Raw genomic sequence first — 15,445 nt, forward strand, 5'->3', positions numbered from 1 at the left:
CCAGAGAGGAATCTGAATCCCACAACCCCTCTTATCTGTACACAGATATGGCGCCTCCTGCCCCATCAGGAGTGTGAACACTAAGTGCAGAGGTCATTCCATCCCATGCCGTTCTGGGGAACCACTACAAGCCAAGGATGGAGTGACCAGATAATTGAAGGATGAGGTCCTCGGAGGGTCAGAGAACCCAGGGGGCCGCTTGCACCATGCTTGCTGCCCAAGTCTGAGCACAGGCTCCAAGAAGGGAGGGTGCTTCATGGGAAACGGCCTAGAAGAAGGGGCAGGCAGCAGGCTAGACTTGAACTCCTGGGCTCAAGCGATCCTCCTGCCTCAGCCTCCCAAGTATTGGGACTATAGGTGTGTGCCACCATGCCCAGCTCTGTCCCCAGCAACATTTATCATATCAACCATTCCCCCAATCTCTCTTCACTACTCTCCTCTGGTCACTCCTCTCCCCCATGACAGAGAAGTGATCCAGAAGAGGGAAAGTAACCATGGTTACCAATAAGCAGGCAGCAGGCTAGGTTCCACTCACTGAAACCCTCAGGCCATCTGACACAGGAAGGTCAGACAAGCAGAGGGCAGGCCAGGAAATCCAAAACAAAATCCAGGCCTCAGGACTATATTCAAAACAGTCCTGAAAAGAGGACCAAGAGATGTGAGAGGAACCAAAGGGGCACGGATGCTAACTCAAGGCACAATCTTCAAGTCATGGATCTCAATTTCCAAGGGACAAAACTCAGTCTGAAGTAAATTGTTTTAAATAAAAACTTAAGACATTTTAATTGGACATTAGCACAAAGTTTTGATAATTAATATAAATGAACATTGCCTACAAAGCAAAGTATGCCTGCTGGTGAGCCACATAGATGGTGCTCCTTCAGGCTGAGGTTGTGTGCGCCCCCAAAGGCTCAGCTCACTGCTGGGATTCTCTAACTAAATCTACACTCTGGAGGATGGTCCAGGAGGCTAGCTGGCCCTGAACAGCATGTATAGCACAGGCAGTGTGGCCACAAATGTCACACAAGTGAGCAGAGTGCTGTAGATGGTGTTCCTGTTGACATGGGCTTCTAGCCTCTGCTCCGTATCTGACAGTGCCAACATCATGCTCCCCTGTTCCAGCAAGGAGCTGGGCAGAGCCCTGTCTGCTGGCTCCACCAGGCCTGTGTGTGGAGCCTTTGCAAGCTGAACCTCCCAAGCCATTTGGCTGAAAGTCTTTTCTAGGCCATCAAGTTGTTCTCGTAAACCTTCTAGACATGACTGGACCTGCCTGGAATGACTGAGCTGCTCTTTCAAGGCAGCTGAAAGGACATCTGTGTCTCTGTCTCCAGTGGGGGCAGTACCTGCTGGTGACCCAGAGCCCTGCCCTGGCCCAGCATGCACCAGGCTCCTCAGGTCCACCATGAGGTCGTGGAGGTCCTTCTGCTGGAGGGAGTAGCTAGATGCTTGCTCTCGAATGGCCTCCTGGAGACTCACAGGCCCCTTCTGTGCCTCCAGGAGTAAGGCCTTCAGCTCCTGTAGCCGAACACGGTTCACATAGGTGGAGCCAGCCACACCGATCAGGGCCCCTAGGACTGACCCAATGAGGGACCAGTTTTTGGTCCTCTCAGCCCTTGTGCGCTCCTTCTCGTGACTTTCCCGCACAGCCGCAGAAAAGAGGGAGAATTTCTCTCGCTCAGAGTCTTCTGCATGCAGATAAACCAAGCGAAGCCTCTTCTCCTCCTACAGAAGCAAAGCTATGTTACATGGGTGCAAGGTGGCCCTCCAGCCATAGCCACCACCACTACACCTTGTGCCTGGCACAGAGTATGTGTTCCATAAACACATGCTGAACAAATGAAGGCAGCATAAAACTGGTTGGGTGGGGGGAACAAAGGATTCAGGAGTGGTCAAAGTAAGCTGCATAATCTTCCCACCTGAGCAGTCTTGGGTTTGTCCAGAGGTGCACTGGTGTCTATAAAATGTATCTATAGAAAGGAAAGTGTCTGGCACTCCCTGGGCCAGCCCCTCCATGGTACTGCCTCCTTGGCAATCTAGGTCCCAGTCTATAGTGCCCTGGACTGTTGACTCCAGTACTCTAAGAGGAAGTAGGCAGACAGGCTCTGGAAGCCTGGGGCCCTGTCCCTCCATAGGAGCTTTTGGCCTCTGTCCACCAGACTGGTCAGGGTTCCCACCTGGCCCCTCCATGATCTGCCAGGCCAAGGTCACTGTCCAGGTGAGAAAGGGCTGCCTCCCAAGGTGCCTACCTGCAGCATTCTGTGCTCCAGAGTAGCTAGTTCCAAGTACTGATTGTCCTCCCTGGAGACACGGTCCAAGCGGTCCCTCACCTCCTTCAGCTTGGCCTGCTGAACTTCCAAATCCTCTCGAGCCTCTCGGACAAGCCCTCGAGCCACCATGAACACTTTCTCTGCCTGTAGAGAGAACAACGGAGGAGGCCGTCTGTCCCTTCTCTCCACCCCCACACAGGCTTGGCTCCATTCCCAACAAGGTTGTGGCTAAGAAGAGGTCACTGGGGTGTGAGCTACAAAGGGTGGAAACAAACTCCTGGCTCACTCAGTGGTACTCAAAGTGTGGCCCCAGGCCACGCCCATCAGAATCACCAGATTTTAATCCATTCAAGTAGAAATAACATGCCTCTGAGAAACGTGAAAACAGCAAACAATACACACACCAAACCCAGTCAATTCTCCGCCTGATACAAACCACAGTAAGGAACCTATGTTTTTACACTATTTCCCATGTGTTCCCTTATTTATGCCATATAACACCACAAAAGGCATTACTAAGGTTGTGTGTGTGTGTTTGTTTGTTTTAAGACAAGGTCTCACTCTGTTGCCCAGGCTGGAGTGCAATGCCCTGAGGTACAGCAGCTAAGGTGGGGGGATCCCTTGAGCCCAGAAGTTTGAGGCTGCAGTGAACTATGATGATGCCACTGCCCTCCAGAGCAAGACCCTGTCTTAAAAAAGAAAAGAAAAGGAAAGTCTGGATGTGGCTTCCCAGCACCATGTGGCCAATGACTTGTTTGGCAGCGGCCACCAAGCCACCTTTCCCAAGTCAGAGGGCAGGGCCAACCTCCCCAGCTCCCCTCCTCACCTCAGTCACATTTCCCTGGGCCTCTCGAACTTCATTGAGTCCGACAAACTCTTCATATCTGTCCCACCAAGTCTTGGCTGTGGAGGATGCTCGTTGCTGAATGCTGTGCCCCAGGGCTCTTGCCACCACTGGGAGGCGGTGATACAGCCCGAGGGCCGCCGCCTCTTCAGGTCTTTTCTCTCCAGGCTGGCTGGGGCCTGGGCTGCAGAGAGTCCTGATCATAACGAGGTCCCTTCCAAGGAGACCCCTCCGTACCAGTATGTGGGACCCACCCACGATGTGCTGCATGGCAAACACAGGGCTGCACCCTGTCATCGGGAGATCTGTGAGGGGGATGCCAGACAGATCAGCTCATAACGGAGAAAGGCTGGACATAAGTCAGGTTCAAGGCCTAAGACTAATTTCCACTAAAATCATCTAAACTGAGCACCACTCTGTTGGGCCCAGAGACTGCAGCCCCTGTGGCAAGAGGGTGGTCAGGCTTTCCCCTGGGTGGTCCTCAACAATGGAACGTATTTGGGGAAGAACTTATGTAGGGTATCATGCCTTCCACTTCCCTCCCCATGCCACACAATCAGACTCTCTCATTCCACCCACCTCCCCACATCCCTCAGGTCTCTCTGCTGTGACTTGGATGAGAATCCTGGTGCACAGTTTTCTGATATGAAAGAAAGTTCTCAAGCCTAAGTTGTGTCCATGCTGACAAAGGCTCACAAAGATTTACAAAGACTCCCTGGGAAGTTGTGGAACTGTGGGGAGGAGTTCAGGAAAGATTAAGATCCCGGGTCATTTCTGTAAACGACCCTCAAAACCAACTTCCCAGACACCCTGGGGGCCACCTCAGCACTGGAAAAGCAGAGTTTCAACTGTATGTGAGAACAAAAGGACACGGGTCATTGGTGTCCCAAGGCAAACTCTCAGCTTTCCTCTGGGAGCTTTCCTCTTTTCCTCCAGGGGAAAAGAACTGCTTTCGCCACAGAGGACAACTTTTCTTAGGTTCACACCTGCCCTACTCCTTCTGCCCTCCACCCCCAGACTTTCCAGGTCACTAACTCCCATCTCACATTTCCTGCCTTCCATAAGCTTTCTCCTTCCTCTCCAACCTTTGTCACTGCTCAATGGATTAGGTTTCTTTAATCTTTCCCTTTTCTTTTTCTTTCTTTTTTTTTTTTTTTTTAACTATCACCTGCTTCCACGTGGCATAATCTTTCCCTTTTCAACCTCGCTTTGATGTCTGGGCCCTAACAACCCCTACTTCTCATTACCTGAACAGCACAGGGACTCTCCCATTATCCAGAGTCAGGCCTTGCCTCAGTCCGAGAGCAGCAGTGGCTCTGAAGACCCCCAAAGAGGGGCCAGGCGACTTACTTTTCCCCTGGAAAAGCTGGGCCACCAGCACCCTCCTATGGACAAACCACACTCCAAAGCCCTGAAGCACTGATCCTGGCTGCCAGGGCGACACCTGGTGGCCAACTGACCGGGCCAGAGAAAGAAAAGCTGGGGGTGGGTGCAGGGGGCAGGGAAGCAAAGCAGAAGGAGCAGGGACAGGCAGACAGACTGGAGGAGCTCCAGGTACAGAATAGAAAAGAGCTTCCTGAAGTAAGGTGATGTGGAACAAAAAGCCAGCCGCCCATAACATTCCAGCCTCCCCATCATGCTGTTCTGGGAGCTATCTTTGGAGAAGCTCAGGCCCTCTTGAAAACAAAGGTGATAGGGACATGCCTTCTGGTCAAAATGGCCCTGAGCTGAGAACTACAAAAGGGGACATCCCTATGACAGTGCTTCCAAGCTGGTGCCACACCTGAACCCCTGGGCACCATTCATGAAGCTGGGTTTCATGCCCAAGGGAGTGCATACCATCCATGCCCCAGCGGTCGGGCCAGTCTCCCAGGCCTCAACGCTAGTACCCACGGCACACAGCCCTGCACACACATCCTTCATCAAAGCAAACAAAGCACACAGCCCTGCAGCCCCACCAAGCACAGCAGAAAGGTGTCCCTCCGCCACGGCTGGCATCACCTCCTCACCTTCCTTCTCTCTTGATCCCACTCCACGACTGATGCTGCTCTCCTGGAGGCCCCTCAAAACTTCCACCTTGCTAGATCCAGCAGGTGCTTCTCAGGTTTCTTCTCCCATCTCTCTGCAGCTTTCAACACCCTCTCTTTCTGAAACCACTGCTCCCTCTCGGCTTCCTCCAACCTGCTCAGCCTCCTTGGCCAGTCTCTCCTCTACCAGCGCCCATTCTTAGATCCCAGGAAGGTCACCCATTCCTGGCAAAGATGACAGCTATGGCTATGCAATCTTGGCTTCCTCCTCTGCCCCCTACAGCCTGTTCTGCACACAGCAGCCACAGGCTGTTAACATGTAAGTCAGATTACATCCCTCTGTTCAAAACCCTCAACAGCTCCCATCTCACCTGGCATGAACACCGGTCCTGGCAGTGGCCAATAAGCCCCAGTACCTCTCAGCCCTCCTCCTCTTCCTTCTATCACCATACTCCACTCCAGCCACCCTGACATACTGAGCTCTGTCATCTTCTCCACCTAGACTATTCTTCCTCCAAAACTCTGCTCACTCTGACATCTACGTCTTTGCTCAAATGTCACCTCTCAGTAAAGCTTTGTTGACCACTCCCTCCCTGACCATCTTACCTGCTTTATTTTTCTCCTGGACACACAGTTCCTCATTTATGTGGTCCCCATCTCCCCACTAGAACATAAGCTTGGTGACAGCAGGGACTTCACTTCATAAGAGAATGTATCAATAACTCCCAAGTCATTTCTCCACTCTCGTCATCCCTCCTCTCACCCTCTCTACCACACCACCCCACCCTACAGGCCTGTCTCTCAGCCCCCATGCCGTCCCCACTTAGATGCCGCACAGGCCTCTCAACCAGCAAGGGGAAGAATGTTCCTGGCAAAGGGAAAAGGCAGAGAGGCTGAAAGGTGGCCAGTGTAGCTGGAAAGTAAACGCAAAGAGGGTGGACAGGGCGTGAAGCAGGGCCCTGAGACCCGAGTTCAGAATCTCCCACTCCATTCTCCAAATCCATTCTCCCACTCCATGTAGATGGTTGTCTCCTACCAACTTCCCTTTCCTAAATTCCATCATCTGTACCTCATCCTCACTTGCACCCGATGGTTTGCTTCATTTTTCACCAAGAAAATAAAACATTGGGAAAGAACTTCCACAAACTCCCACCACACCTTCCCAACTACCCCATTTCCACCTTCTCTGGTGGTCCTCAGGATGAAAAAGCCATGCTCCTAGGGAAGATCAACCTGTGTCCCAGGTCCCAAATCTTCTCCCCTCCTTAGACATTGCTCAGTAATTTATCTGACACCTCTCCAGCAACTGCCCCATTTCTCTGCTGTTCTTTATAACCAAACTTCTTGATAGACTGTCTGAACTCACTGTCTCTGCTCCTCTTCTCCCATTCTCTCTAACCCTCTCTGATGTGGCCTTCACTCTCAGCATGCCACTGGAACTGCTCTTATCCAGGTCACCTTCACACTGATAAACCCAACGTTCTCAGTCCTCACCTCACTTGCCTTGTCAGCAGCCTGTGTGTCATGATAGCTCTCTTCTCCTTCAAATGCCATTTTCACTTGGCTTCCAATCCAGACTCATCTCCCTAACTTCTGGACAATGTAGTGCCCCGGGGCTCGGTGCTCAGACTGCTCTCATCCAATCCTGTGGCTTTAAAATTCACCTATGAAAATGTTCTAAAACTGATTGTGGTGGTGGTTGCACAGCTCTGTGAATATATAAAAACCACCAAGTTGCACACATTGAATGGGTGAGTTGCATGATATGCAAATTATATATCAATAAAGCTGTTATTGTTATAGCGAGACTCTATAGTCCCACTTACTCAGAAGGCTGAGGTGAGGAATAGAATGGAATAGAATTCTCCAGCCCAGACCTCTCCTCAGGATTCCAGGCTCATTTATCACACTGCCCAATCCATATCTCTGCTTGAAAATCTAATGGGGATCTTCCCCTCCCAAACCTGCTTTTCCCATAGCCTTCTCCATCTTGGTTGACAGCAACCCCAAGTCGAAATGCTCAGGCTAAAAACTTCACATCATCTCGGACTTCTCACTTTCTCTCCTACCTCACATTCAATCTATCAGCAATTGCCACTGGCTTTCTAGATCCAGGATCCCTCCTCCTCTTTTTTTTTTTTTTTTTTTGAGACAGAGTCTTCTCCCAGCTAGAGTGCCACAGAATCATCATAGCTCACTGCAACCTCAAACTCCTGGACTGAAGTGATCCTCCTGCCTCAGCTTCCCAAGTAGTTGGGACTACAGGCACACACCACTGCACCTGGCTAATTTTTCTATTTTCTATTTTTCTATTTTTAGTAGAGATGATGTCTCGCTGTTGCTTAGGCTGGTCTCAAACTCCTGACCTCAAGCAATCCTCCCACCTCGGCCTTCCAGAGACCTAGGATTATAGATGTGAGCCACTGCTTCCAACCCTTTCCTTTTCTTATTTCTGCCACTGCTACCAAGTGGTTCCAATGACCATCTCTTGCCTGGATTATCCCAAGAGCCTCCCAACAGGAGTCTCCCTGCTTCTATTCCAGCCCCCTACAATCTATTGTCAACAGAGCAGCCAGTAGTTCTTTCAAAACACAGGTGAGACCATGTCTTTCCCTGTTCACACCCTAAAATCGTTCCCCATTTCTCTCACAGTAAACACAATACAGGCTTTTCCATAGCCTACAGAGAATCTACCCCCTGGCACTCACTCCTCTCTGACCTCATCTCCCACTAGTCTCCCTTTCCTGACTCCACTCCACTCCACTCACATGGACCTTCCTGATGTTGCTGGAACACATGGATAACTAGGTTATCTGTGCTGCTTGGTTCCTCACCTTCTTCAAGTCCTGCTCAAACATCAGCTCTTAGGGAGGTATTTCTGGACTACCCTATAGCATAGCACCATCCCACCCCCACCCTAGCACTCCTTACTCATGTTCCCTGCTTTATTTTTCTCCACACACCTATCACGTGACCTGCAACATGTATGTCACCTATTCGCTTTGCTTATAGTCTGTCTCACCCACTAGAATGTTGGCTCTGCTAAGGCAGGAAGTTTTGTTCACTGCTGTATCTCCAATGTCTAGAATACCACCTAAAAAGATGATGAGAAATTACTTAACAGATACAATGTATGTTATTCCAGTAATGGATACAATAAAAGTCCTGACTTCCATACACTATATCCATGTAACAAAATTACACTGTACTCCATAAATTTGTACAACTAAAATTTTCAAATTAAAAAAAAAAAGAATACTACCTACATACTCAACAAAAAATGTACTGGCTGAATAAAAAGAATTCGCAAACAATTGCACCCCTGACTATATTATAAAACCCAAACTCCTTCCAGTGGCTTCCAAAGCTCTAGGACCACAAATGGAAACACAAAAATTTACCTCTGACACAGATTCATACAGTTAAGTTTCCAAATATTTTCCACAATTTCTTGCCCCTAATTCGTGTTTCACTGACTCTTATTTCTTAAATGTTAAACTTGCAGAGGCTTCCAAAGCTCTAAGACCAGGTGATCGACCTCCCGCCCACTTCTGCCACCTCCCCCATCGCCCTCCAACCACGCTGTGCTTTCCTCAGTTAGCTTCAAGGCCTTTGCACCTGCCCTTCCCTATACCTGCAGTGCTTTTCCAGCGCACCGTCACAGACCTGGTGCCTTCCGCTTAAGTATCCCCCCACAAGCCGCGGTTCTGGGTTCTATCCTGGCACAACGACCCTCCCGCTTCGTACCTGGTCGCGCCTACAGAACCCAAGCAGCAACCGCGACCAAGCGTCTGTCACTCAGTTAACCTCTGACCCGTCAGTGCCCGCCCTGAGAGCCGCTTCCGGTAGTGGAAGTTCAACTTCCTGACTAGGAGCCAATCAGCGGGTTCGCGTCGCGGTATAGGAGTAGGGGGTGGAGGAAGAGCTTTTTTTCCGGTGGCAGGGTCTGGGGAAGGGGCGGCGGCGCCATGTCCGGCCGCGAAGGTAAGTGTGCCGGATGGCTGGGACTGCGGTGACCGCGGGGCGGGGGCCGGGCGGCGGAGACAGGCCAACCGTGTACGTTTCGCCCACAGGTGGCAAGAAAAAGCCCCTGAAACAGCCCAAGAAGCAGGCCAAGGAGATGGACGAGGTGAGGGCGGGCGCGGAGGTGAGGGCGGGCGCGGAGGTGAGGGCGGGCGCGGAGGGACTGGGAGACCAGCCTGTAGTGAACCCGCTCTGCTTCTCTCTAGGAAGATAAGGCGTTCAAGCAGAAACAAAAAGAGGAGCAGAAGAAACTCGAGGAGTTAAAAGCGAAGGCCGCGGGGAAGGGCCCCCTAGGTAAGTAGGGGCTGAGTGGCGCTCAAGCCAGACAAATGCCCTGAGCACCTGTTGCCCGGACGTGTCTCTTTCCTTCTCGTTGTTGAACTTCGAGGTCTCGGGTCCTAGTGTCTGCTGCGGTGGACAGCCCTAGCCAGTCTTGGAGTTGCAGCAGTGGGAAGGGGCGAGAGCCAGCACCAGGACTGGAAACGAAGTCCCCTCTCTCGTAGGCAGTGTGGGATTCCCCTCTTTAAGGAAGCTGCACAAATGGAAACACAAAAAAATTTGCCTCTCACACAGATTCATACAATTAATTTTTTTTTTTTTTCCTGAGACAGAGTCTCACTCTGTTGCCCCGGCTAGAGTGCTGTGGCATCAGCCTAGCTCACAGCAACCTCAAACTCCTGGGCTCAAGCAATCCTCCTGTGTCAGCCTCCCGAGTAGCTGGGACCACAGGCATGCGCCACCATGCCTGGCTAATTTTTTTATGTATGCATTTTTAGTTATCTAGCTAATTACTTTCTATTTTTTTTTAGTAGAGATGGGATCTCGCTCTTGCTCAGGCTAGTCTCGAACTCCTGAGCTCGAACAACCCACCCACCTCGGCCTCCCAGAGTGCTAGGATTACAGGCGTGAGCCACCATGCTCAGCCCATACAGTTAAATTTCTAAATATCTTTCACAATGTCTTGCCCCAAATTCGTGTTTCACTGCTTCTTATTGCTTAAATATCATTTGACTTATAACTTTTTTAAATTTGCTGCTCATATTGTCTCTGGTAAATGTTTTTGCATCCTGAGTCTTTTCACTTCTGGGTGTCCCCCGACTAAAAGACAAAGTCCAGGCTCCTTGGCATCCATATACTGTTACAAACTCACCCTTTTGCATCTTCTTTTCCTTTATGTAAGAGAAATTGATTCCATTTCAAAAGATTTTTGAGGCCTGGCAATCCTAAATACTTTATGTACTTCCAAAATGCTTTACATTTGTCAAACTAGTGATTATTTCTTCTACAGTTGCCTATGCTTTGTTTGAGCATTGTGGGCCACACTGAGCATGGTGAGAGTGTCATCCAGGGCTTCTTGAGGCCTCTCTCCCAGTGGGTTTAATCCATTATTGTTTACCCACATGGCACTGCCATTCTAGCTATTGAGATTCCTTTGGGGAGTGATGTGAGGTATCTTGCACCTTCCGTTAATCTGTGATTATGTACAGGGAAAAGATCATTCCTTAGTGAAGCCCTGTACTATTAGTTTCTTATTTAGCGTCATCTAATATTTTAAGGTTTATTTTGTTACAGCTCTTCTGGATGTTCACTCCTATAATAAGCATACTTTACAGCTATTTCTTTTTTTTTTTTTAATTTCAGAGTATTTGGGGGGTACAAACGTTTTGGTTATGTAAATCGCTTTTGTACAGTTTAAGTCAGAGTTATAAGTGTACCCGTCACCCAGACAGTGTGCATTGTACCCATTAGGTGTGAATTTACTCATCCCCTCCTCCCCCTCCCACTTGCTTGATTTCCCATGAGTTTTATTTCCATATGTGCACATAAGTGTTGTTCGATTATTTCCAATTTAATGGTGAGTACTTACAGTGTTTATTTTTCCATTCTTGTGATACTTCACTTAGAACAATGGTCTCCAGTTCCATCTAGGTTAATACAAGAGGTATTAGTTCACCATTTTTTTTAAGGCTGAGTAGTACTCCATGGTATATGTATACCAAATTTTATTAACCCACTGATGGTCACTTGGGTTGTTTCCACATCTTCGCAATGATGAATTGTGCTGCTATAAACATTCAGGTACAGGTGTCTTTTTTATAAAATGTCCTTTTTTTCCTTTGGGTAAATACCAAGTAGTGGGATTGTTGGATCAAATGGTAGTTCTACTTTTAGTTCTTTGTGGTATCTCCATACTACTTTCCATAGAGGCTGTACTAGTTTGCAGTCCTACTGACAGAGTATAAGTGTTCCTCTCTCTCCACATCCACTCCATCATTTGTTGTATTAGGATTTTTTTTGATAAAAACCATTCCCACTGGAGCTGGGTGGTATCTCATTGTGGTTTTGATTTGCATTTCCCTGATGATTAAAGACATTGAACATTTTTTCATGTTTCTTGGTCCTTAGTCTTCTTATGAAAAGTTTCTGTTCATGTCTTGCCCACTTCTTTACAGCTGTTTCTTAAAATTACCTATTGGGTGTATATTGTCATTTATAAATTGGGTAAAATAAAGATGTTGAGTATACCAGATGCCAGGATCATAATATGGAAGATAGTGTAGTGTAATGTGGCAGTTAAGAATATGGACTTTGCAGGCCGGGCGCGGTGGCTCACGCCTGTAATCCTAGCACTCTGGAAGGCCAAGGCAGAAGGAATGCTTGAGCTCAGGAGTTCCAGACCAGCCTGAGCAAGAGCGAGACCCTGTCTCTACTAAAAATAGAAAGAAATTAGCCAAACAACTAAAAATAGAAACAAATTAGTCAGGCATGGTGGCAAGTGCCTGTAGTCCCAGCTACCCGGGGGGCTGAGGTGGGAGGATTGCTTGAGCCCAGGAGTTTGAGCTTGCTGTGAGCTAGGCTGATGCCATGGCACTCTAGCCCAGGCAAGAGAGTGAAACTCTGTCTCAAAAAAAAAAAAAAAGAATACGGACTTTGTAGTCAGACCGTCGACGTTGGAATCCTGGCTCATCACATACCAGCTTATAACCTTGAACAGCTAAGACTTCCTTATCAGTAAAATGGGTCGATAGCCATGAGGTTTAAATGAGCTAATCTGTGAAGTGCACAAACATAGATCCAGACCAGTGCACAGCCATTGCTTGTGCCCTTGCTTCATCTTCATTCTGCCTTTCCCTAGAAATAGACAAGATCTGTGAAGCTGCAGTGCACACTTGTGTCAAAGCAGGTACCTAGTAGAAAAGCCAAGCCTTGGAGAGAGAGAGAGAGTGAGTCAGAAAAAAAAAAAAAGAAAGAAAAGGAAAAGCCAAGCCTTACTAGGATCCACATCAGGCCTGTGGGGCTTCTACCATAAGAACTGTATTTTTCCCTAACTATGACTTTTTTTTACTTTTACAGCTACAGGTGGAATTAAGAAATCTGGCAAAAAGTAAGCTGTTCCATGTGCCTGAGGCGATGATGACCCTTGATTCCTATTTAAACATCTGTATTCCCTGCCATAACATCTTTTGCCACCTGTAGCTAAAATGAAGTGTTGTCTTGGAGCCTATTGTACATTTAAGAATAAACTTTTGTTAAAAAAAAAAAAAAAATCATACAGTGGCTCATCATCTCTTAAGCTGTTTTTACTCAGCCATTCCTACCTTAGCTGTGAACTAAAGTAAAACCAGCCCAGAATCCTGCCGGAGTCTGCTCTTTGTTCCGCCCTAAATTCTGTATCACCTGGAATTAAACCAACTCATTTGAAAGGCTGTTGTTCTTGTGTGGTTGTTTACCCAACAGAATACCATACTTGAGGTTAGTGGAAGAATTTGCACTTTGGGAAGAAAACCCACCTTTCTCTGATTATGATATCTAAGTGGCCATATGTTTTGATGGAATTGTTCATTTGTTCATGTAAGGGGTGTGCTGTGTGCAGGCACGGGGACACATAACCAGCAGACAGCTATTGTCCAAGAACTTTATTGTGCAGGGGTCTGGGCAAATGATCTGCACTATTAAGGAAAAAAATGGGAAAGGAGAAAGGTTCCTGAAAGTCTCTAAGAACCAGGCTCCCTCAAAAGCCCTCAGGACTGCATTTCCACTAGGGCTTCAGAAAGGTCCTTGCTGGGTTCCCATGTCTTATACCCCACATTCAATTCATCAGCAAAATAAAATCTGGCCTCTTCATATTCCTCCCAATACCATCCCACCATAATCCTATAATCCTTCACCTGGATTATTGTAATCACTTCCAAATTGATCTTCCTGCCCCTACCCTTGCTTCCCCTGCAGTCTAATCTTCACTCAGACCCAGTGTGTCTTGCTAAACCGTACTTTCTCTCCTTGGCTCAAGAATTCTTCATTGGCTTTCTAGAGTAAAAGTCAAAGTCTTTATTATCACCAGTGAGGCCCTAAAGGATCTGAATCCCACTCCCTTCCCTCTGATAACTACTATTCATCCCCCTCATCCATCTTCAGCCACGATGGTCTGCATTTCAGGCAAGCTCCTGCTTCATGTGTTTTCACCAACTCTTCTGCCTACACACTTCTAGATATTGGACACACCATTCCCTCCCTTCCTTTAGAGAAATGAAACCAGTGTCTCAGTAGCAAGTTTTTCCCTGATCACTACATAAAATAGTAGTTCCAGTATCTCTTACCCTGTTTCATTTTTTTCTCCTGACTTACACGTAGAGGACAGAGATCATCCACAAGGTATGCTAAATGTGTACTTATTGAAACATTTCAGAGGCACAAGTCTGGATTTCCCTTCCAGACCTTTGACAGAACTACGCAAATAGTACTAATAATGCTACCCTTTCTCTGAGGATGTATTTTCAAAAAGGGCTCTAGACCCATTCTGAGACTTTGCTAAACCAAAACTGGAAAAGGTTTTATAGATTGAAACCTGTTTTATGACTAGATAACGTACTGGATGTTAACAAATAAACAGCCTGTGCCTGCTTTGTTCCTCTCCAGAAAGGTACACAGCCAGCAGCACCTTCTTTGGGCTTTAGGCATTCCCTGTGGGGCACTGCCAGCTGGCACCCATCCCTGTGCTACTAAACCCTTCTGAGAACCAGTAAGCACACTGCTCCTGAGAACAAATTACCGCTCTTTTACTTGGAGGAACCTAATCCGTCCTGACGAATGAACAATCTTGTCTCTTTCCAGGACCAGAGACCTGCAGCAATTAAGCATTCAACCTTTGGGCACCTATCTGAGGGAACCTACCAGTTGCTTTAAAAAAAAAAAAAAACTCTTAACTCCTTAGGCATTCTAGGCCCTGACAGCAATCTCCCTTTTATTTAGTGCCTTCACAAACATTCACAGGTCACTCACAGGCTAAATTTGGCACTGAGCACACAACCACGAGTCTTGTTCCTACAACCTGATCTTAGCCAAAAGGCCGAGAAGCGATGAGTCTTGTTCCTGTTAACCTCCAATGTCAATTCCCTATTGCTGCTAACTCTTTTGCACACTACTGCTGCACAATAAAATCCTGTCAGGCTCTCAAGTCCAGTTCAAATCCCTGCTCCTCAGTGAAGTCTTACCTTCTCTCTTGGCCATAGGTAACTCTTACCTAGCACTTGTGTGGTCTCCCTTTCAAGTCTTGAATTCTCATCTGAGTAGTCTATTGCTCAGGCCTCCAACCCCTTTCTTTATCTTGCTAAGTTTCATTTAACCTGTAGGACAGCCCAGGTGCCACTTACAGCAGGTATTCCTTAACCTGAGCCTCATTCATCTCTATAGAACCAGAGCTTAGGACAAAAATATTCCAGCACTTTCAGAGGAATGAATGTTAACAGCCCAAGCAGTTCCCACACCCTCCCACACAGGCACGCCTTTCTCAGCATCACTCCTTGCACTTTCCTCCTCCCCAGATCTACCTCAAATGCACACATTTCAAACATTTACTGTTCTCGAAGATGTCTGCTCACAACAGCTCTATTCATACTCCCCGCCCAACCCCACTCTCCCAGCTTCCTTCCCAAGAGAGACTTAGGGTATCTGAGAGGTGGGTCTGGCGGGAGGACAGCGAGGCCACGGAGACCAGATCCCTGAATGCTGCCTGCCTCAACTCAAACACAACACGTGAGAACGTCAGGGCAAACTGCTCCCGCGCGGTTCTGTACTCCACGGAGTGATAGAGAGGGGGCGCACCTCGGAACCGCATCCAGGGTAACTGGGATCACCCCGCAGCTGTACTGGGATCACCCTCAGCAGCTGTACTGAATCCTCGCGCTGGCCCCGAAAGGACGAGAGGGGCGGGGCACAACCTAGACAGGCACGGACTCGGCTGGGCGGGGCGGCGCGCTCGGATGTGTGTCATCCTTGGCGCCCGT

General features: G+C 48.2%; 2 protein-coding genes across 8 annotated transcripts; one reads left to right on the plus strand and one right to left on the minus strand.

Moving 5' to 3' along the window:
• Nucleotides 1-757: 757 nt before the first annotated feature.
• CCDC51 (coiled-coil domain containing 51) lies at nt 758-8,812 on the minus strand. 6 transcript variants are annotated; one of them, XM_069475634.1, is made up of 5 exons: nt 8,165-8,249; nt 5,121-6,847; nt 3,094-3,416; nt 2,247-2,411; nt 758-1,722 (listed from the first exon to the last, which is right to left on the minus strand). In XM_069475634.1, exons 3-5 carry the CDS (start codon nt 3,406-3,408, stop codon nt 970-972), a joined length of 1,233 nt encoding a protein of 410 aa, XP_069331735.1. In that variant the 5' UTR covers nt 3,409-3,416; nt 5,121-6,847; nt 8,165-8,249; the 3' UTR covers nt 758-969. The 6 variants fall into 6 exon arrangements, with proteins under 6 accessions (XP_069331735.1, XP_069331736.1, XP_069331733.1 ...); XM_069475635.1 differs by having other exon boundaries at nt 6,633-6,847; nt 8,161-8,249; XM_069475632.1 differs by having other exon boundaries at nt 8,161-8,249.
• Nucleotides 8,813-9,038: 226 nt separating this feature from the next.
• On the plus strand, nt 9,039-12,867 carry TMA7 (translation machinery associated 7 homolog). 2 transcript variants are annotated; one of them, XM_069473605.1, is made up of 4 exons: nt 9,039-9,122; nt 9,212-9,267; nt 9,368-9,455; nt 12,522-12,867. In XM_069473605.1, the coding sequence occupies exons 1-4, from the start codon at nt 9,107-9,109 to the stop codon at nt 12,548-12,550; spliced, it is 189 nt and encodes a 62-aa protein (XP_069329706.1). In that variant the 5' UTR covers nt 9,039-9,106; the 3' UTR covers nt 12,551-12,867. The 2 variants fall into 2 exon arrangements, with proteins under 2 accessions (XP_069329706.1, XP_069329705.1); XM_069473604.1 differs by having other exon boundaries at nt 9,040-9,122; nt 12,516-12,867.
• The last annotated feature ends 2,578 nt before the right edge of the window (nt 12,868-15,445 follow it).

The sequence above is a fragment of the Eulemur rufifrons genome, chromosome 7 (assembly GCF_041146395.1).
Source record: "Eulemur rufifrons isolate Redbay chromosome 7, OSU_ERuf_1, whole genome shotgun sequence".
NCBI classification, from domain to species: Eukaryota; Metazoa; Chordata; class Mammalia; order Primates; family Lemuridae; genus Eulemur; species Eulemur rufifrons.